The following is a 22,230-nucleotide window of genomic DNA, read 5'->3' as shown; positions in this document are numbered from 1 at the left end:
TTCGTATTCTTATTTGGGGATGACAGGGGTCAGTGTCTGGCTTGAGTGCTCTGGGCATGGCAGCCTCAGAGATGCAACAACCTCCACTGAGCCTGCAAAAGACTGAGAGAGTCACTGCTTCCTGCTCAGCTACACAGTCCCCCTGGAGGTTGACAGGGGCTTCTCCATTTCTGTCCCAGTTTACCTCTAGCTAACTCAGTGTTCTCAACCTTACCACTATTGACATTTTGGGTTAATCTTTGTTGTAGGGGGCTGCTATAGTTTGAATGTCTCCCAAAGTTCATGTGTTAGAAACTTAATCCCCAATGCAATAGTATTGAAAGGTGAGAACTTTAAGAGAGTTTAGGTCATGAGGGCTCTGCCTTATGAATGGATTAACATTGTTATCATAGGAGTAGGTTCATTATTGCAAGAGTGTGTTTGTTATAAAAGTGAGTTTGGCGTTCTCTTGCTCTCTCTCATGCATGCTTTCTTACCCTTCTGCCTTCTGCCATGGGATGACACAGCAAGAAGGCCCTTGCCAGATGCAGGCCCTTTGACCTTAGAATTCCCAGTTTCCAGAACTATAGGAAATAAAATTTTTTCTTTATACATCACCCAGTCTGTGTTATTCTGTTATAGCAACACAAAATGGATTAAGACAGGGGCTGTCCTATGCATTATAGGATGTTTAGCAGTATCCCTGTTTTCTGCCCACTAGATGCCAGTGGCAGCACACCCTTAGTTGTTACAATCAAAAATGTCTCCAGACATTGTCAAATATTCTCTGAGGGTCAAAAATCACTCTGTACCTCCCTTTGAGAACGACTGGTCTTATGTGGGTGACCACTTGAGTGGAGGTGGTCACTGGGAAATTTTGTCTGGAGGGGAGAGCAGTGTAACTGGAAGGAAAGTTTTGAATCTTGGCCCCTCCAATTACTAGCCACATGACTTCTTTCCCTGTTTCCTACTCACTCCTAGTCTCCCTTAACCAAAAAATTGCACACACACAATCTTTATTTTCATAAATGACTTTTACTTATCATTTCTCTTGACAGTAATTCTTGGCAATGTGCATATAACATGAAGGGAAGCATAACTTTCAGAAGTCATCAAAGATATTATCCTGTTGTCCTCATTTTCTTAAACCATTAAAATATTTTCATTTATAAAAATTAATCTAAATATAAATATTGACACTAAAGATCAAAATCACTTGATGACAAAATAATTCTTCTGGAACTATAACATATGCTTATGGTTTTTAATAGTAAATTAAATCTTTGCACTTATTTGGCACAAGGAAACCTTTATAAAAGTTCAAATGCCACACAGCAGGCTGCTTATTCTTCTTTTTTGTTGTTTTTTGTTTGCAAGGCTTACACAGTACACATTTTTGTCAAAGAAAACTGAATATTTTTAACACTGTAACACAACAATAGTTGCTTTTCATGCCTGTTAAAGAAAACGTTCTATTTGGAAGTCAAATCTTTTTTTGTTGTGTTTTTAAAATTTGTTTTTGTTTTGCTTTGAATCACACCAACAGAACAAAAAGCCGAAGATTTACTTATTTCAAAGGAGTCATTTCTGTTAGATGACACATAACACAGCATCAGCAAGGAGTATTATTGGAAGATAACGTAGACCCCCATCAGGAGTGGATCATAGCACACAAATCAGCAGAAAATCAGATCTGGAAATGCACATAGCAGCAAAAAAAACGTAGAGGTTGAAAACAACAGAGTTAGGCTTTTCTGATGCATTCCAATCATAATTAGCATAAAGGTGTGGCTTTGGCAAATTAATCTCTCTGGCCTTCTGTTATTAAATTTGAAACATGGGAAAACTTATTGAATAAGGTTGCCATAAGGATTAAAAGGAGAAGAACATTGCCTTCTTCAGAGCAGGCACTTAACACACATTCATCATAACTCCTCTCTTGCCTCCTTTCTTTTACCTTCCTAAGATTCAGACTGTATCAGGAACAAACATAAAAGAAGGTTGTTAGTGCCCAATTAATTGAGTGAAAGTTCAGTTCCATTTGCTTTTATAAACACTCTAAATAGTCATGCATTTGATATGGGTTCAAAGAAACCACAGACATGGAGTTAGAGTCAACTCTTGTGTCCATTAAATGCACAGTTTGTCCTTGAATTTTTTTATACCTATAAATTATCTAAGGCTATTCCCTAATCATTTTTATCTTTAAGGTCATTTTACTACTTTGCTGAATATTTATTGGGAAGTAAATTTGGAGGACAAAATTTTTCTCATGTGGTCTTTCTCTGTGGTAATTCATTTACCTAAACTTTGTTTAGATGTGATCATTGCTAAACCACATCATGTTGATTCTGGACAGTGCCCTAAAGTTGAGCCAATGATGGTCTTTCTCAAGCCCCTTTCCCCTTCAGTTTTGGGAAACTGTCAGTAAGCCCATGGAAGAATCCTAAATTCTTAATGAGACACTGTTTCAGATAGACCTGGGCATGGCATGAGTGAGTCAGAACTTCTCATCCTGTGGCTTGTGATTGCAAAGCAATGGGAATGACTGGTAGTGTGGTAGGCTGAGATTTTAGTAGGAAGGAGGTGGCTGAAGGGAGACCTGCAGTCTTGACGGTTGAGCAATCCCCAAATTAGACTGTCCCTAGTGTTCACTGCATGGACTTGCTTTTCCCTCAGGATTTGCAAGACAAAGATGCTTGTGAGAGATTAATAAGCATTAATGATGGATTAAATAATAATTCTCACCTTCCTCCCTCCACCCCCCTCCAACAGTTTTCTTTTGGAAAAATTGTTGACATGGAATACTAGCTGAATCAAAGGGATTAAAAAAAAGATCTTAAAGTCAACACACAGTAGCAAAGCAAACAGGGAAAATATGTATCTTAAACATGGAGCTCTGCTGTTGGAAGCCAGTGTCTTGGTTTTCTGTCTTGGATTCCCCCTGGGAGCCTAAGGCAGAGAGTGGGCAAGACCGCAATGCTGAAGTCTGAGACGGCTTTCTGGATGAGGTATCAGGACAGCCCTGTGCAATGGTGCACTGTGGCCTCCCCAGGCCTTCTCCTCAGGTGGAAATCCATACAGTACTCGATGGCTGTTGGGTCAAGGCACTGTCGTGTACGGCCGGAGGCAGTGAGTCACTGGCAGTGGAATTCCATGGTGTCAGTACATCACAGCTGACTCCAGAGCAGGCTCCTGAGGTGAGACATTGAACACACTCTCATCAGCCACTTGGGAAGACTGAGAATAAGCAATGAAAAATAATGTTTACTGCTTTTTAAAAGCTATTCATGCTTATTGACCAGTTAGATGTTTTACAACATTTAGAAAGTGATGTCATTTTTAAATGCATACTTCTTAATCCACCTGAAATTAATTTTGGTATTTGGAATAAGGTAATTATCGAATGTGCCTTCTTTCCCACTACCATCCCAATGTCCAGTATTGCAAGTACAGTGTTCTTGTTTGTTTAATAATCCATACCTTCTTTACTAGTTTCTAAATCTTTTACAAAGATAATATAACACATTCTCATATGTGGCTGTATCTATTTCTGGGCTATTTTATTTCATTAATGATCAGTTTCATTTCAGCTTTTAATTTGTTTTAAAATCTGGGAGGAAAATCTCTGTAATTTTGCAAAATGCTTTTGTCTATTCTTTCTATTATTACATGAACTTTAATTCAAGGAAAATTTCACCGAGTTTTTTAATGAAAATTGGATTAAGCTACAGATTAATTTGGGAAGAAATGACTTTTCTTACTGAACTGTTGATGTGATTTATTAAAATCCACTTATGCCTAGTGTTCCACTATTGGAACGCTAAGCGTGTGGGAGTTATTTGTATCCTACTGCTAAAGGTCATCACCAAGGTCTGATTTTTCACTCATGCGAAAATTTAAAAAACTGCAACTTCCAGCATAAATGGGATTGATATCACAGTATTTAAGCTATCCTTGCATTCCCACAAAACCTACCTGTTATTTATTTATTCATTTGTTCTTAGAGATAGGGTCTTACTCTGTTGCTCAGGCTGGCGTGCAGTGGTGCGATCGTAGCTCACCGCAACCTCAAACTCCTGGGCTCAGAGGATCTCCTCCTTAGCCTCTCTAGTAGCTGGGACTACAGGCACATGCCACCATGACTGGCTAACTTTTTATTTTTTGTAAAGACAGGTCTCACTATGTTGCCCAGGCTGGTCTTGAACGTCTGGCCTCAAGTGATCCTCCCACCTTGGTCTCCCAAAGTGCTGGAATTATAGGTGTGAGCCATCTCGCTTGGCCTACTGTAATTTATTACTGAATGCACTGCTCTTTAATTGGCTAATATTTTATTTCATATTCTTCATCTCTGAAGAAGTACAACTGGTGTAATAATTTTCGTGTGTCTGTGTGTGCCTGTGTGTGATGGACACAGAACATGTATACATGCTTACCAGACATGGATCAGGCTTTCATGATTGGGGTTCTGATAGCTTCACAACATGAATCTTTTAGTTTTCAATATTTTGATGACCTGGAATATTTTATATGGTATGGGAATTAATTGTTGCTTAAAAAAAATCAGCAAAATCATTTGGCCACAGAATCCTTTTGAAAGGTTTAATAGATTTTAAGTTTCTTTTTATTTCTTGTTAGTTTTTGCTATTTTTCTGATTTGATTCTGATTTGACTAGTATTGATTCTAAATTTATGAGAATAGTTTTACACCACATTATATATATAAAAAATTGACATCCTTTTATATAATCTTTTGTTTTCAGTTTTTTTCTTTATGTGACTTACAAAACTTTCTATTTTTTTCAAATAATCAACTCCTAGATGTAGATATAGAGAGATCATTTCCATAATTTCTGGTCTTAATTAAATGTTTTTTATGTTTATTTTTGATGTCTGGAATTCAATGTCTAGTTGTTTTTCTTCTTCTTTAACAAGGAACAAAATATTTAATACTATAAATTTGACACAGTGTAGTTTTATATGTATGCTATTTGCTTTGGTATATATAATGTTTTCGTTTTGTAAGCGCCCTGTGGATTTTTCTAATTCAGTAGTTATTTTGAAGTGTATGTGTATGTGTGTGTGAGTGTGCATGTGTATGTGTATGGACAGTTGTGTATGTGAGTACAAGTGCTTTTTAACTTCTAAGTAGGGTTTCTGTTTTTTAACTTAGGTTCTAATTTTCTACATTGGCCCTGTCCAACATGGTAGCCACTAGCCACATGTGGCTATTTACATTCAGATTAACTAAAATTAACTAAAATTTAAAAATCAGTTCCCTCAATGCAGTAGCCACATTTCAAGTATTCAATAGCCACATGTGGCTCGTGGCCACTGTACTGGTCACTGCAGATATAGACCATTACCCTCATTACACGAAGTTCTATTAGACAGCACTGCTCTAGATTATGTTTGGCATTGTGATCATAGAGGGTTTACTTTTTGGAATTTATTGAGGTATTCTTTGTGATTTTGTATAAAGTCAATTTTTATAAATGGTCCATTGATGCCTGGAAAGAGAGTGAATGATCTATAAAATATAAAGTTAGATAAACATCTTAATTAAAGCTTAACAGTTGCACTATTCAATTCTCTAATTTGTATTTATTTATGGGGTACTTGGGCTGCCAAAGGCTGATAAGGGAGTTTTAAAGTCACCAACCATTGCACCATAAATTGTGTTGCTTTATTATCTGCCAAATCAAGAAAGGCTCATGACTTAACTACTTTATTTTATCAACATTTAAACATCTTTCCTCCTTGTTTTCTCTCAATGCTTTTTATCTGGAATTCTCCTTTCGTTGAAAGTAATTATTTCTGCCCTATTTTGCTTTTATTTGTTCAGTAAATATTGTCTATTCTTTCATTTTTAAACTCTCTGTGTTACTTTAAGGTAATTTATTTTTATTTTATTAAAAAAACATATTGAGGTGAAAGCCACATAACATAAAATAAACCATTCTAAAGTTAACAATTTGGTGGCATTTAGTATGCTCATGAGGTTGTACATCTACCACCTTTATCTAGTTTCAATAAATTTCTGTCACTCTAAAGTAAAACCCCTTACTCATTAAGTAGTTTCTTCCTATTGCCCCTTCCCACAACCTCCGGCAGCCACCAATCTCATGTCCTGCCTCTATGAAAGACAATTTATTTTTAACTTTCTTATTTATAACCAATTCCTTCCATGACCGTAGTGGTCTGCCCTTTTAGTGTGATAATACATCTTTTTCCGCTCTGTGAAATAATGGTCAGAAGCAAGGGAATTAGACTTTAAAAGGTCAGGGTTAATGGCTGACCAATGAAGAGAAGGCAGTGAGTAGAGCTACTGCCATATAATGCCTGAGAGTAACTTGTATTTCAAAAGGATGTATCCACCATTATGCCATTATGTGGTGCTTCTGTGCTCATGAGACAGGGACAATGACAGGGAGGAAGAGGAAGGGAGGAATGGGTGAAGGATAAAAGATAACAGAATAAATTTGTCCTTGCCTTAGTCTTGTCATCTCAGACATGATCTGCCCTCTGCGTAATTGGTATCACTGAGACAGCTTAGTTAGATGATCATTTTCTACGTAAGTAGCATCAAACATTTGCCAAAACTTTGACATGTATGTTGGTTTTGTGAAAGGAAATTAAATCTGGGGGGTCCCCAAATCACTAAGCTAAAGGGAAAAGTCAAGCTGAGAACTGGGTCATGCAAACCTGCCTCTCGTTTCGTTTCCTAAATAAGATGGCTACACGCCTCCCCAATATTTTGCCTACATGGAAATTCCTGGTTAGCTCCAATCTTTACCCTAAGGTGTTTCGGTTAAAATTTCACCATGGCAATGCAAATTGATAGCTTATCTTTACAGGTGCAGTCACCCACCCCCCCCGGCCCACCAGACACAAATGCACATCTGATTGTTCCCCTGCCCCATTTTTCTATATTATCTGCTGTAAAAATGCAGATTCCCTGCATTTTTCCTCTGCCCCATTTGTCTATGTCATCTGATGTAAAAAAAATGCAGATTCACTGAGCCGGACAAAGGCGTGAATGACTATTTTTCCCTACCCCCCTCTTACATGAAAATTGTGTACTTCTCAATAGCCTGCACTTTCCTTTTTAAATTTAGAGCCCTCAAAATCATCTTCTGAGAAAGGCATGGACCTGTCTCCTGCGTGCACATCCTTAACTTTGGCAAATAAACCTATAAAATGATAGGGACTTGTCTCGTTATTTTTATCGATTGACAGTTTTTAAGCAAAAGATCCAACACACCTTTCTCTATAATTTCTAGAGTTCATGCAGATTATTTACTGTCTCTTCCTTTGCTACATTTAGGAGTAGCTGCTGACTTTTTTCAGGAACACAGCATTAACGGCTAATGAGAAATTTAAGGAAGAGTGATTATGAACTGAAAACAGAATAAAAACTGTTACATCTCAACCAGACCTTAATATTCTATTTACATATTTTTATTTCTCTTATATCAAAGCTGCTTCCTACAAGGAGCTAGAGATGCAGTTGAGAGGATATACCCACATATTAAAGAGGTATATAGCAGGCAGGATGTTACTTAGTTTTAGAACCTTGTCCCTACTGCTAAACAAACCCTTAATAGCGGCTACACCATTAGGATGTCCTGATCCAACATTGAGGTTATAAACTCTATTGTCAATTTGGATTCTAGAACTGGGGAACTTATTCCGTTGATCAAATTATTGGGTCAATGTGTATTAACTCACTTAGACTAGTGCGGTCTTAGTTTAGGTTGTTTGGAGGTTGAATTATGCTCCAAGGTCACTCCAACCAAAATTTTTAATCCACAGATAGTAGGCTAGGGCCTGCAGGCTTGTTTGAGTTTTTATTTGCATTAATGAATTAAAGCTCCATAGGGTTTTCTCATCTCATTTGTTTATATCCGCCTCTTCATGAATAGATCAAATTCACTGATTAAAAGTAAGAGACAGCTGAACCTTCGTATGGCTATTCATACAAGTCCCTATTTAGGGAACAAGTGGTTATGCTACCTTTGCATGGTCAGGATACCGTGGCTGTTGAACATATGTGAGTGGGCAGGCAGTGCCTCTAATACCGGTAATGCTAGAGGTGATGTTTTTGGTAAACAAGTGGGGTAAGATTTGCCGAGTTCCTTTCACTTTTTGTAATCTCTCCTTAGAGCATACCTGTGTTGGGTTAACAGTGTCAATAATAGGGTGCTTATTATATCAGTTACTAATATTAGGCTGTTAACTGTCAGTGGGTTATTCCTGTCTGATGTAAGCTTATGCAATGGAGAATGTCTTCATGTTACTTATATTAACATTATTGCTTCTATTAAGTAATAGATTAGTCCAGTGTGATGTTAGGAGTTCAGTAGAGTGATTAGAATTAAGATTTAGATGTTGAGCTTAAACGCTTTCTTAATTGGTGGCTGCTTTTGGGCCAACTATGGTGGTAACAGTTTTTACTCTCTGTAGGAAGGTTGTTTCCTAGGGTCTAAAGAGCTGTCCATCTTTAGACTAACAGTTAAACTTACAGGGAGATTAAGTAATTCTGTGGGTAAGTTTAAAGCCGAACTAAGATTCTATCTTGGACAACCAGCTATCAACAGGCTCGGTAGGCTTGTCACCGCTACCCATGAATCTTCCCACTATTTTGCCACATAGGTGAGTGTGCTTTTTCAGCTGTTCTTGGGTAGCTCGTCTGGTTTCGGGGGACTTGGCTAAAGTTCTCTGTGTATAGTTATTTCTAGTTAATACATTATGCAAAAGGTATAAGGGCTTGTCTTTGCTTTTTAGTGCTTGATACAGTTCTTTTATCTTTCCCTTACGGTACTTTGTCTATTGTGCCAGGATAAGCATTTCTATCGCCTATACTTTTGTCTAAGGTAGTTTGAAAATATTTTTAGCAAGGTTTGGGGCTAGAGTTGGCTCAAAGTGATCAGGTCATGATGAAATCTTCTGGGTATAGGCCGAATGTTTTGGGTTAAGCTACATTTTGGTTTGTCCAAGTGCAATTTCCAGTACACTTACCATGTTACAACTTATTTCCTCTATACGTGCATAGAAAGTTATTAGTAATAGTGATTTCTAGAGTAACATTTGAGGAGGGTGACCGGCGGTGTGTGTGTGCTTCGTAGCCTTATTCAACCAAGCACTCTGCTCTTGGTTTACCGCTAAATCCACCCCCCAGTCAAATCCAACAGACCATAAGACCATGGAGGAAGGATACTTTTTGGGGGTTCTGATGCAGGAGCTACAGGAGGAAAGGCTGCAGAATGGAGGTACCATCAACAGTGAAAGCGATGAACATTAAGACAGAGATGACATTTACCATCAAATCCTTGGTGGTGCCTTTCCTTTCCTTAGTCCTGTTTGTTGAGGAGCCTTGGAGAATGAAGTTGCGGTTAAATGTTTTAATGGTCGTCACTGAAGATGTCTCAATTTTTTCAGCTAAAAGGAAATAAATGGGAAAAAAATGTTACCCAGAAGATGGACTGATTGTTAAGGAAAAAACAAGGTGGCCAGATGACTCAGACTTTTGTTCTAGACTTGGAATCTCATTCCTGTACTGTGTTTGACTATGGAATCTTTTTGTTTTGTGTTTATTTTTATGATGGACAAATAAGTTAGGGCATCATTGATAGCTTTCTGGGAAATGATAGCTCAGAGATAACCCAGTACAGTTCATAAATACTTATGTGCAGTCCTGAAATAGAAAAGGTTCTAAAACTTGCAAATTTTTACAACTTTGGAGCCAAAAGAATCTGATTATAAAACCTGACCTGAACTGATATAAAACCTGAGGCCATTTAATGTCCTTGTCCATCTCATGGAGTGCAAATGTTCTTGTGCTCTGCTGTAAGGATATTAATGTGTTTGATTTTCAGATGCTGCCTAGATGCCACAGGGGGTGTTAAGAAATATACAGCACATGTACTATATTACCTTTCTAATGCTCAAGAAATTATGAAGCACATGTGGACCCAAGGGTTTCAAATAAAGGACTGTGACTCTGTGATAAATTTTAACTGCATACAGTTTTGTAGATTATAAACATTCAATAAATGTTTGTGAAATGATCAATAGCAGAACCGAGGCTCAAATGTACATCTTTGGCTTTCTACTCCTCTAATTTGTAAATCTGAATTTCTAGTTTGGCATCACCCTTTTGTGGCTTCTGAACCCAGGGCATTTTTTGAAAATGTCCATTAGATAAAGGCAACATGACTGGCATTGCCAGAATCCTTTCTAGGTTGGACACTGTGGCAGATACCTTTGGTGTTCTGTTCACTTCTCTCTGACAGTCACCATTCTAGTACATTCCAATAGATACTACAGCAAGTACCACCACTCTGTCTTGGCTCATGCATGGGGCAGGTCAGAAGTACCAGGGAGTTAATGCCCCCAGAAGTAACTCTCAGCCAGAGATGGATGGGAGTTTTAGGACAAATATCCCATCTCCCTGCCTTTTGGGCAGAAAACTCTGAGATGCAGCCAGCATTGTCTCCCAGAGGTCACCAGGAGGACTTAGCCTTATTTGCCCAAAGAAATAACTCCTAATTCAAGTACCCTGTATTGATTGACTTAATTTCTTTCTCTGAATCATTTCTCTTCTTCTCTAGCAGTGCACCTTCCAAACAAGCTACTTCCACTCCTATCCTTGTCCCAGGGTTTGCTTCTGGGGGGACCCAAATCAAGATAGACAAGAGCAATTCTGTGTGAGAACGCTCCATTAGATCTAATTCTCAAACTCAGGTCTCTGTGTTATCCAAAGTAAATGATTCAGGCTTAATTTTTTGGTAGCTTTGTGGTTTTAATTTAGCATACCTTTCACTGGTGGAGCAGGCAGTTTCCTCCTTTGCTGCCTTGATGTATCTATGGTTTGTACCTACAAACAGAATACAATGAGCAATATACCTTTGCATAGCCAAATATATTTTATCTTCTAAATTTTCCAAGCCATGTAACATTCCAACAGAGGGAGAAAGGGACAAACACACCTGGGTCCTTTGCTTCTGATCCCGTCTTCTTGTGAGGCGCACACATGGTGCTATGTTTAATCCTGCAATGGTCAAGGCTGAAATCCGGCTCTCGATATCAGAAATCTTAAAGCAACAGAAAAACAGGATTGGCAGGGAGAAAATACAGAAGGGGAAAATATTTCTTAAAAGTGTTAAGAATTTATAAAGACAAATCTGCTTTGATGTATGCTCATTCATTCATTCAACTTCTACCAAACACTTCTCTATCTAGTGTGTAGCAAGAAAATAAAACACAGGCCTTTCTGTATAAATTTAAATTTCTAGTTTGTTAGCTCTAGAGCATGTCAACAACCCCGTCAGAGTATGCCTAGGGATAAATGAAAGCCTGGGGGCGTGATGGGGACCCTGGCCCAGGGCCACCTGGCTCAGCATGGGGGGTAAGGAGTGGTCAGAAAGTCATAGGATTTATATGTCCTGTCATAGTCATTTATATGTCCTGCTTTCTTCTTCCATAACTTCGTGAATCCAAAACCACAGCACCAGGTTTTAGAAGGGAGGCCTGGCAGCCCCCGGTTCAAGTCCATCTCCTCCATTAAGAAGCCAACCAGCCTTGAGAAACTCATCCCCTCTCTGGGCATCATTTTCCTAATTTGCAACATGGGAAGGTCAAGAGAGAGCTCAGATTTTCTTCCAGCAGAGTCTGAATGCAGAAATGGAAAGTAAGAACCCACTTAGTGCCCAGGGAGAACCCTGGTCCTCCCCTGTCTCCAGAAATGAAGATATTGTCCCTGCTCTTAGAAAAGGGCATTATTATGTGCCAGGAACCATGCTTAGTGTTTTAAATACATGAACTCATTCATGTCTCAAAATAATTCTGTGACATAAGTACCATTATCTTGGTTTCACAGATAAGGAAATGGTGGCTCAAAGGGATAAGTGATATACCCATCATCTCACAGCCAATCTGGGCAGTGCATGGAATTCATGTCAGTGGCCATGCTATTATCACATTGCCACAGTCTCAGAGGATGTGCCAACACCTGGTATGGGGGACACTGGAAAAGGCAGGGAAGGGCTAGCAGAGTCAAGGGAAGAGGTCAAGATTCTGCTGAGATGGTACATTCTGAGTGTTGTTAGGAAATCAAACAATAAGCTGATGGTAGACCCCAGCCAATGTGTGTGTGTGCTCCACACATGAGGGCTCCATTGCCTTCCAGCCCTCCGCATTTCAGTGCTACTCAAGACAAATTTTAATTCTGCTGTCATTTACCGAGGGCTTCTTTGAACAGTCTACTGTGATAGGAGCTATAGGAGGTACACAGAAAGACTGAAGGGTCAGCAAATTTGGGAGATGTGTCCCCTACCCCTGAGGGGTGGCAGTCATGGTCAGAAAAGGAGGAGGAGGTAGGTGAAGGCCAAGTCTGTGGCATCTGGTAAGAGAATACAAGCTACCCAGTAGCCAGCCCCAGAAGGTGCCACTTGAGTCCTGCCCTTCCTGGTCCCCAGATGCCTTTCTGTTCTTAATCTTCAAATTTCACATTAAGAATTGCATTCTTTTGGTTTGTGAACCAATAAATTGCAGAAGCCTCTGAGAAAAGTTGCAGGCTAAGCTTTTACCAGTCATAAGCAACTGGTGTGGATTAGATGCTCACATTCTTCCCCGGAAGCAGTTTTGATGGAGAGCCTTGCTCAGAGGGCCCTAAGAAAGACAAGGTCAATGGGAAAGCAAGCTGCTGACCTCTTCATTTGTGGGCTGTCAGATTCTGGAATAAGAAAGGGTTATTTTTTCAAGTTTTAGTCCATAGGACAAAGAACAAAGAAAGAAGAGGCTACTGAGGGCTGATTTTGCCTGTATCTTATCTCTATATATAATTAATATCCCACTTCAATTATGTCTCTATATAATTATGTCCCACTTCTAGAACTGCATGTCCAAGGAGCTATACATTTGCTAGAAGGGGATGACCAGTTCAGCTCTGAGTTTCCTGGAAGCCAAAGCCAAGAGCTCCATGTCCACAAGATCAAAGACCAAGTACTCAGAAGAACAGCTTTTCCTGATACTAAGAGTTAAGTGTTCTCCAGGAATCCTCATAGAGACAACCTTGCATGATGCAGTGGACAGCACCCTTAGCATGCTCTGCAAGGGTCATTCTGCAGTCTCTTTCAGCACTGGACAACAGCACTCTGTCTCAAAGGTAGACCCTAAGTTGATAGCATCCTTAGAAACTGTCCTAATATTACGAAGAACACAATTTAGCATATGTACCCTCCTCAGTGAGGACCCTCCTACCATCCTGCAAGAAATTCTCTGTGAGACTAGACTTTGGATGAGAACAGACAACAGGAAGTTGGAGACTTCATTCTCTGGCACCAGTTAGCCTGGTGGGGAGAATTTCTGCATACCTGGAGGTGCAGTTGAGATAATCCACAAAGCTGAAGGCAGGGTCAACAACCTCCCATGCAAGTTAAGGACACCTAGGCAAGTGCATGTATGCCTGAGGGCAGGACCAACACATTTCCCAGGAAACCACACAGCACAGACTGGATAAGAATGTGGGTTGTTTGCATAAAAACCCTAGAAGAAAATCTAGGCAATACCATTCAGGACATAGGCCTGGGCAAGGACTTCATGTCTAAAACACCAAAAGCAATGGCAACAAAAGCCAAAATTGACAAATGGGATCTAATTAAACTAAAGAGCTTCTGCACAGCAAAAGAAACTACCATCAGAGTGAAAAGGCAACCTACAGAATGGGAGAAAATTTTTGCAATCTACTCATCTGACAAAGGGCTAATATCCAGAATCTACAAAGAACTCAAACAAACTTACAAGAAAAAAACAACCCCATCAAAAAGTGGGCGAAGGATATGAATAGACACTTCTCAAAAGAAGACATTTATGCAGCCAACAGACACATGAAAGAATGCTCATCATCACTGGCCATCAGAGAAATGCAAATCAAAACCACAGGAGATATATCTCACATCAGTTAGAATAGCGATCATTAAAAAGTCAGGAAACAACAGGTGCTGGAGAGGATGTGGAGAAATAGAAACACTTTTATACTGTTGGTGGGACTGTAAACTAGTTCAATCATTGTGGAAGACAGTGTGGCGATTCCTCAAGGACCTAGAACTAGAAATACCATTTGACCCAGCCATCCCATTACTGGGGATATACCCAAAGGATTATAAATCATGCTGCTATAAAGACACATGCACACGTATGTTTATTGCAGCACTATTCACTATAGCAAAGCCTTGGAACCAACCCAACTGTCCATCAATGATAGACCGGATTAAAAAAATGTGGCACATATATACCATGGAATACTGTGCAGCCATAAAAAAGGATGAGTTCATGTCCTTTGTAGGCACATGGATGAAGCTGGAAACCATCATTCTCAGCAAACTATCGCAAGGACAAAAAACCAAACACCACATGTTCTCACTCATAGGTGGGAATTGAACAATGAGAACACTTGGATGTAGTAAGGGGAACATCACATACTGGGGCCTGTTGGGGGTAGGGAGCTGGGGGAGGGATAGCATTAGGAGATACACCTAATGTAAATGACAAGTTAATGGGGGCAATGCACCAACATGGCACATGTATACGTATGTAACAAATCTGCATGTTGTGCACATGTACCCTAGAACTTAAAGTAAAATAATAATTAAAAAAAAAAAAAGAATGTGGGCTGTTTGGCGCAGTGGGTCACACCTGTAATCCCAGCACTTTGGGAGGCCAAGGCTGGTGGATCACTTGAGGTCAGGAGTTTGAGACCAGCCTGACCCATATGGTGAAACCCTGTCTCTACTAAAACTACAAAAATCAGCCGGACGTGCTGGTGCATGCCTGTAGTCCCAGCTACTCGGGAGGCTGAGGCAGGAGAATCACTTGAACCCAGGAGGCGGAAGTTGCAGTGAGCCGAGATCATGCCATTGCACTCCAGCCTGGGTGACAGAGTGAGATTCCGTCTCAAAAGAAGAAAAATAGAGTGTGGGCTATGAGGTCACAAAATTTGGGTTAAAATCCAGGTTTTATCACTTTCTAGGTATTTGACCTTGGATAAGTTTCCTCAGATATAAAAGGAGAATAGTAACAGTAGCTACCTTGTGGGGTTGCTGAAAAAATAAATACAATAATGTGGTAAAGCATTAAGAACAAATACCTGGTACAAAATAACGCTCACAGAATATTGGGGATTATTGATAATATTATTGTAATATTTAAAAATAAATGAAAAATTAATAGGCATACATTTAAACACATGGAAAATGGACATTTGGAACTCCAGAGTTTTCTGCCATAACAGTCTAGAAAAATGTGGAACGGGGAATAACTATCCAATAAAGGGGGAATAATTATCCAATAAAATCCTCCCAAACACCTGTAAATATTACTTCCTGTAAAATCATTCAAGAAGTATTTGCTACACAATGTAACAGAAAACAAGTGATTTGATTCTAGTTTATATAACTTTGACAATAAATTTATTAAGTCTTGGGTGAAATTTATGGAAAATAATTTTTTTTTGGAGAATTGCTGTTCAGCCATTCTTAGTGGTAATGGTCAACAGGGCCATCTATCTGATGAGCTCATTTCTAGTTCACAGCATTGAACCATCCACAGAATGGAGAATTGTGCCCTTTCATTCTCTAGAGTGGCTGATGATGTCAGGAGTTGTAATTTTGACTCAATAAAGTATTTACTTTTAAAATAATTATCGCCTGAGATTGTCATCTTCTCTGTGAAATGAAAATAAAATCTCAGGGCCCCCAATTCACTATGCCAAAGGGAGAAGTTTGGAGGCTGAGTCACAACCCCTCCTCCCTGCCCCCCAAAACTGGCTTTCCTTTTGTTCCTAAACTGATAGCTACAGATAGAAGGCCACATGTCTTCACAGCTTCCATCACCCTGACAATGGAAATTAACAGCTTATCTTCGTGGGTACAGGACAAGAGGAGACTAGAAATTGTCCCCTCACTCACCTGAAAATGAATGCGTATTTGACTGCTTCCTCTACTCTCTGTTTACTTTTACTCTATCTTATGTAAAGCACAGATTTACTGAGTGCAAGATGAATACATAATTGACCATTCCCTTTACCCCTCCTTCTCATGTGCAATGGGCAGATTCACAAGAATGTCACCAAACCCTCCCTCTTTCCCTCCATCCCTTTCCGCTCCTGCCCACTTTTCCCCTTTAAATATTGAAACCCTCAAAATCCTGTTTGGAAAAAGTACGAGCCACAGATCCTACTGTGGTTTCTGTCTCTTTTTTTATTTTCTGGGTGCATCCTCAATCTTGGCCAAAAACAAAACAACAACAACAAAAAACACCCTCTAAAATGACAGAGACTCACTTCAGTCAGTTTCTTTGATTTATGTCTCTATCCAAATATGGTTTCTGTTGACCACAGTTCTCCCAATGATTCAGTTTTAAGATGCAGGATCTATCTCAGTGGCTCACGTCTGTAATCCCAGCACTTTGGGAGGCCAAAGTAGGTGGATTGTCTGAGGTCAGGAGTTCAAGACCAGTCTGGCCAACATGGTTAAACCCCATTGCTACTAAAAATACAAAAAAAAATTTAGCTGGGCATGGTGGCATGCACCTATAACCCCAGTTACTTGGGAGGCTGAGGTGGGGAATTGCTTGAACCAGGGAGGTGCATGTTGCAGTGAGCCGAGATTGTGCCGTTGCACTGCAGTCCAGCCTGGGTGACAGAGCAAGACTCTGTCTCAAAAAAAAAAAAAAAAAAAAAAAAAAAAAAAAAGAAATATCAGCAAACCAGGGGTCTATACTGAGCTTAAGTTGCAGAGACCAGTGTCTCTCAAACTTGAGTAACACATGGAGCCCTTTTAAAGAAAAAAATTGTCATGGGTCCCGAGAATATATCTGCAGACCCCAGTTTGAAAATCAGTGGCTTAATCCATGGGCAATTTTAATTTACAGAGTCAAAGGCTACAGGAATGTCTATGAAAACTTCAAACAGCCATATTCACAAAGTTATAAGACTATGTCAGTCAGTTCTTAAATAGCTGTATGTAAATCCTGCCTCCTCCTCATGAAAAATATTGTCCTGAGAAATGTATGCTTCCAATTTCCTTCATTTATTCATCCCATTTTTATTGTGTGCTATGTCTGTGCCAGGTATTGTGCTAGGCATTTTATTTTAAGCCACACAGTTATAGTTCTGTTTAAGTTTCATTTTAAGCCACACAGTTATAGTTCTATTCTCATGGAGCTTTCAGTCTATAATGGGGAATATTATTTAATATTATTGCTTAATAAGTAATCAACAGTATGATAAGGGTCAGAAAAGGATGGTCTTGGAGTGGAATGGAAACCTGTGTAGTAGAGAGACCTATGTATGGGTCAGGAAATTTCTCAGAGAGGAAACTGGTATAAGGTTTAAAGGGCAGTCCAATATATTATTAAGGCTTTAACTTGGGGGAGAAGAGGACTACACTTTTAAAGGGAGAATTTGGTGGAATTCATCTGGAAGGACCATATCCATGCAAACATGCTGGAGATGATGGGAGCTGATAGATACAATGGCTTTAAAGTGATTCTTGTAGAACATGGGGCTTCCTCTTTCACCCTGCAGGACCCATGTGGGCAGAGAGGAGAGTTCTCACCTGGAGTTCAGCATGATGGACTTGGGCTGCAGCCGTGGCCACCTGGTCCTCCAGATCCGCCAGATGGGTCTCATCAGTGCCGCTGTGGATGCAGCGGGCGGCATCTTCCAGCTCAGTCAGCTGGCTCTCCAGTCCATACACAGTGCCTGCTGCCAGGTATACCTGTAGAGAGAGTGCTGCATTTGAGTTCAGGTCTGCAGACCTGGGACTCGTTGGGGTCCCTTGAGGGGACCCCAGCAATTCAGAGGAGTGAGAGAGAGAACTGGGCTTAACATGGCAGGGGGAATGTTATTTTTATAACATTTATGAACATTCTTCACACTTAAATGTGTGAGGTCTTGACACCCCTCACTGTCAACCACACCTTCCCTCTCCCACAAACTTTCCTGTACGAAAAAGCATTTTAAAGTTGCTTTTGTTCAAATAGTGCAAAATACATGACATCAGCTATGCAAATTGTGTATTGGTCCAGTGACTATAAAAATGACTATAAAGAAGAAACAAAGAGAAACACTCATGATGGAGTTTTGCCAACACAACTTTTGTTTAGCATTTAGTATTTGAGAAAGAATTCAGAAAACATGAAAGAAGGGAAATAATTTAAAATAATTACAAATTTTGAGTGAATTCTCTGATTAATTAGCTTCTGCATGCTTCAGTGAGGTTAAGGGAATTAAATAAACCTGAAGTTTGTAGTTGAAAAATATTTCTTAGAAAATAGTGTGATGTTAAGAGAAGCATGTTGAATCTATTTACCTGTCAATTAGGACAATTTTTGAGAGCTATTAAAAATAAGAGAGCAAGTCTGATAAAGAAATTTAAGAAAAAGAAACATTTTTTACTTACAAGTTTATAAGGTTATTCCCATAAAAGTGAGCAAGGTAAAATCCTTGAAATAACTCAGACTAAGTGGTGTGGGCCAGAGTGAATGAAACACATACCCCCTCTCCCTAATCAATAATGTGATGAAGCAACCAACAACACAAGAAATGAGATGTATCTAAAGAAAGTCATTACTTAAAGAGAGGTTCTTGAGGTTTAATCAACATATATAAAATCCTAAACCTGTAATCACAGCAATTTAGAGTTGATTTGAATGAAACACATGGCCAAGACTTTAACAGTTTCCTGAACTTGGGTTAAGAATACAGAAGAGTTGAAGACAAGTCAAGAGTTCAGGTACACAAGTTATGCTCCTTCCTTCCTTCCTTCCTTCCCTCCTTCCTTCCTTCCTTCCTTCCTTCCTTCCCTCCCTCCCTCCCTCCCTCCCTCCCTTCCTTCCTTCCTTCCTTCCTTCCTTCCCTCCCTCCCTCCCTCCCTCCTTCCCTCCCTCCCTTCCTTCCTTCCTTCCTTCCTTCCTTCCTTCCTTCCTTCCTTCCTTCCTTCCCTTCACTTAATGACGCTGTGTTGGTGAGGGAAAGAAGCCTGAGATGTTCCCACTCTGTCAATTCCTTGGCGTGATTCACTCATCTGTTTTAAAACTGGCAATTTTACAAAACATTTCAAGGTGGAGCAAAGGCAGGTACAGGTTTGATGAAAGCAAATTTGTGCACCATCACCAGACATAATTACCTGGGCTGTGGGAGCTTTCAGCACTGATTGGCACAGACGATGTCACATCAGATGATTCACCAGTCATACAGGGGCCATGAATCAAATGTCTGATGGGAATTGCCATACTTCAGTTTATCTTTTGTTTTATATTTCTTTATCATGTGTTGAATATGTAATTCTGTTTCATACAGAGAAATTCTGTTTCTAAGAGATCCTCACAATTTAATCATAGCCATTTATTTTTGTTTTTAAACAGGAAATGGTTCTTTGTCAAATGAAAGAAATGATAAATATTTCAAAGGTATTTGAGTGAATAAATTATTCAAATAATGTATCACAAAATTTCTGAAGTTGAAAAACTTCCCTTTAGAGGGTAAAAATATAATTGGGGGTGGGGAAAAGGGGGATAACCAGAGAGAGAGAGAGAGAGAGAGAGAGAGAGAGATGTTTGAAGTTTATTATACTTTTTTATACTTTCTCCTATCTACACCAAAAAAAGTAAATTTATTTTAATAAGAATTTAAAATATAAATCTACAGTTTTACACAGTGAAACAACATTTGGAGTTATTTAAGTGAAATAATTTAAGCATGGCAATGGTTAAACAGAACTTAACATAACTAAGGTCTTGGAACCTTGATTTTAGCAGAAACATGCAAAACTCAATGTCATCACACCCTGGGATGTGCATCAACCTGATTGCTGTTTACATCTTCAACATGTTCATTCCCTAATGTTCCTTTTTTTTTTCCTGCCAAGACAAAGCAAGATGAAAAAGCTCCAAGCCCTCAGCAAGGCCAGAATGTTCATCTTTTACTCTGTGTTCGCTAAAAGCCTACTTTCCTGGCACCAGGAGGAAGAATAGATTTAGTGGTTTGGCACTGATACCGGCTGAACAGGAATTTACAGCCAAAATGATGGTGCCTAAAGGACTGGAGGAGAATGATGATGATGATGGTGGGGATGATGATGATGTGATGACAGCATTAATTTATAGAGTCAGTGGCTGAGCCAAGGGTTTTATGTGACTTATATATGCTCATAGCAACCCTTGAGGTAGATACTATTGTAATAATTGTGTTCAAGACGAGAATTTTTATGCTCTAGGAAGGTTTAGTGATTTTCTGAGGTCTCAGCTGGGGACTGGTGGACCCTAGAAGTGATCTCAGAAGGGCTGAAGCTAGTTCCCTTGCCTTTATCCTCCTTGCCCTATGATGCTGTGATAATCTCAGTTGGAACGTTATAACATTTTGCATTTCAGATTTTAACATAAAGGTACTAGAGTTACTATGGTTACAGATGGATATGATATTGGCTCTGTTGCTGGCTTGAAATAACAAAAGGTAACATGCTATATGATGAAAATGTTATTCTAGCTTTATAAAACATAACAGACGATGTCACATCAGATGATTCACCAGTCATACAGGGGCCATGAATCAAATGTCTGATGGGAATTGCCATACTTCAGTTTATCTTTTGTTTTATATTTCTTTATCATATGTTGAATATGTTCACTTGGACTTGCTTGGTAAGTTAAGGTCCACTTTTGGTGAGAACTATGGTTACCATGTCTGAGTAATCTATGACTGCTTCAAACTCTAGTCATTGATGCCTATGATTGCATTCACTGACTCTCAGTTCAACAAGGCTTTCTCAAAGTGGTTCAAGGCATAAGAATAGGTGTTTCCTTAATGAAACACTTATTTGTGATTAAATTCTCTAGAATAAAGAGTGTTAAACAGATTTCTTTACTGCAGGTCTTCCGAGAGGCTTTAATGTGCTAATATGTATCTCAATTTTCCTAGAAAGAGTATGCAAGCTTCCAAGACTTATTTGACCTTAGAGCATCTTGTTGGACTTGACTTCCATGAAATATACTTTAGGGGACTAATGTATTTCTTTCCTTGCACTCTGAGGGCAGAGAACCACCTGAGTAACCATGATCATCTCCACAAGTTCTAGTGCCACATCCTCTCTGGTGCTGTGAGGGTTGTAGGAGAGCTTTGGGAAAGAGGACCAACATCCTCTGCATGGACCTGGATTCAGTGGCAGAGCTGGGCTCCCTGTAGTGCAGGTCTGCTGTGTCTGCTGCCACTGGTTGTATACTCCATGGGCAATGTGGGATGGAGCTAAAAGGGAAGTTGGGTTTGCCCTCCACTCCCTCTGAGGCTTGGGATTATGGGTTACTTACAACCCTGCATACATCCTCAAGGTGGCAGTCCTACTATTCACACCACAGGTCTGAGAATGCTCATGCTAGTCATTCTCTGTTGACCTTCTAGGTCCATTTTCTATCCTTCTTTGTCCTGCCCTGTTTCCTGGGAGGCTGACCTATTTGGACTTCATCACCAGGGCTTCCTGGCTGTCTGGGATTGGTTTGGTCAGTGGAGATACCACTGTCTGGGACTGGTAATAGCTTCCTTTTATTGCTACTATTCCACCCTCAGCATCCCATAACTTTGCCCACACCTGAGTCCAGCTACATCCCAACAGGTACAGCAGAGCTCTTCACAGCAAGAGTTTAAAATACCTAGAGACCAAGACATTCAGCCCAAGGACTTGAGCCCCCATTGCGTGCTGCTGTGGAGGCTGGGATTAGTCCTAGGTTGTTTCTGCCTTTAGGGGAGACAAGAGCTGATTTCACAGCACTAACACCAGATAGCAGGTGAGAAGTGTCAAAGCTGAGAGACAAGACAATTCTCAAATACCCATGCCCTCTGCTAATTAAGGGGGTTAAGGCAGTTCATGAAAACAGGAGATTGGATATGTAAATGCCGATGTTTCTTTACCTTATGTAGCTCTGAAACCTTCAGAAGTATTTTTATTTTTTTTCTTTTTTCCCATTTTGCTCAGGACCCGTTGTGTCCCTCAAGGAAAGAGATGTCACAGTAAAGATGATCTGAGGTCCTGGGGAGATCCTTTCTCTTCCTCCCCATTACAAAAGCCACACAGGCGAAGCTAGTGTAACTGGGCAGAGCTGTGAGTCTTCAGAGGTATTTTTAAAGGTGAACATTCTCAACCAAATGTTCTTTTTCTCCCCGAGTCCTGTCCTGCGGTAACCAATGTTCAGAAAGCA

The 22,230-nt window shown here is 39.7% G+C and overlaps 1 protein-coding gene, 1 long non-coding RNA gene and 1 other non-coding gene across 14 annotated transcripts in view; 1 reads left to right on the top strand and 2 right to left on the bottom strand.

Moving 5' to 3' along the window:
- The window catches only part of LOC102136286 (uncharacterized), a 70,402-nt gene that overhangs the window by 40,148 nt on the left and 8,024 nt on the right, over window positions 1-22,230 (top strand). Inside the window, exons 4-5 of one of the 6 annotated variants that reach the window (XR_012431009.1) lie at window positions 17,567-17,753; window positions 22,008-22,159. The exons of 1 other annotated variant lie outside the window; for it this stretch is intronic. This is a non-coding gene — a long non-coding RNA (uncharacterized lncRNA). Of the gene's footprint in view, window positions 1-506; window positions 597-12,874; window positions 15,680-17,566; window positions 18,415-22,007; window positions 22,160-22,230 lie in introns of those variants that run through there. 4 more of the 6 variants (XR_012431008.1, XR_012431011.1, XR_012431010.1 and 1 more) reach the window with 4 other exon arrangements.
- MYRIP (myosin VIIA and Rab interacting protein) overlaps window positions 995-22,230 on the bottom strand; it is a 417,675-nt gene continuing 396,439 nt past the window's right edge. For all 7 annotated transcript variants that reach the window (XM_074031762.1, XM_005546721.4, XM_005546723.5 and 4 more), the window contains 5 exons: window positions 17,598-17,759; window positions 10,971-11,075; window positions 10,798-10,858; window positions 9,302-9,420; window positions 995-3,174 (listed from right to left, as the gene is read on the bottom strand). In XM_074031762.1, the coding sequence (XP_073887863.1) occupies window positions 3,142-3,174; window positions 9,302-9,420; window positions 10,798-10,858; window positions 10,971-11,075; window positions 17,598-17,759 (480 nt within the window). In that variant the 3' untranslated portion in view covers window positions 995-3,141. The remainder of the gene's footprint in view (window positions 3,175-9,301; window positions 9,421-10,797; window positions 10,859-10,970; window positions 11,076-17,597; window positions 17,760-22,230) is intronic.
- On the bottom strand, window positions 22,009-22,141 carry LOC123572060 (small nucleolar RNA SNORA64/SNORA10 family). Its single transcript, XR_006696400.1, has one exon. It is a non-coding gene; the product is annotated as a small nucleolar RNA SNORA64/SNORA10 family (small nucleolar RNA).

Source organism: Macaca fascicularis, chromosome 2, assembly GCF_037993035.2.
Source record: "Macaca fascicularis isolate 582-1 chromosome 2, T2T-MFA8v1.1".
Classification (NCBI taxonomy): Eukaryota; Metazoa; Chordata; class Mammalia; order Primates; family Cercopithecidae; genus Macaca; species Macaca fascicularis.
The sequence above is the reverse complement of the archived record's forward strand: the minus strand, read 5'-3'. Positions and strand labels throughout refer to the sequence as shown.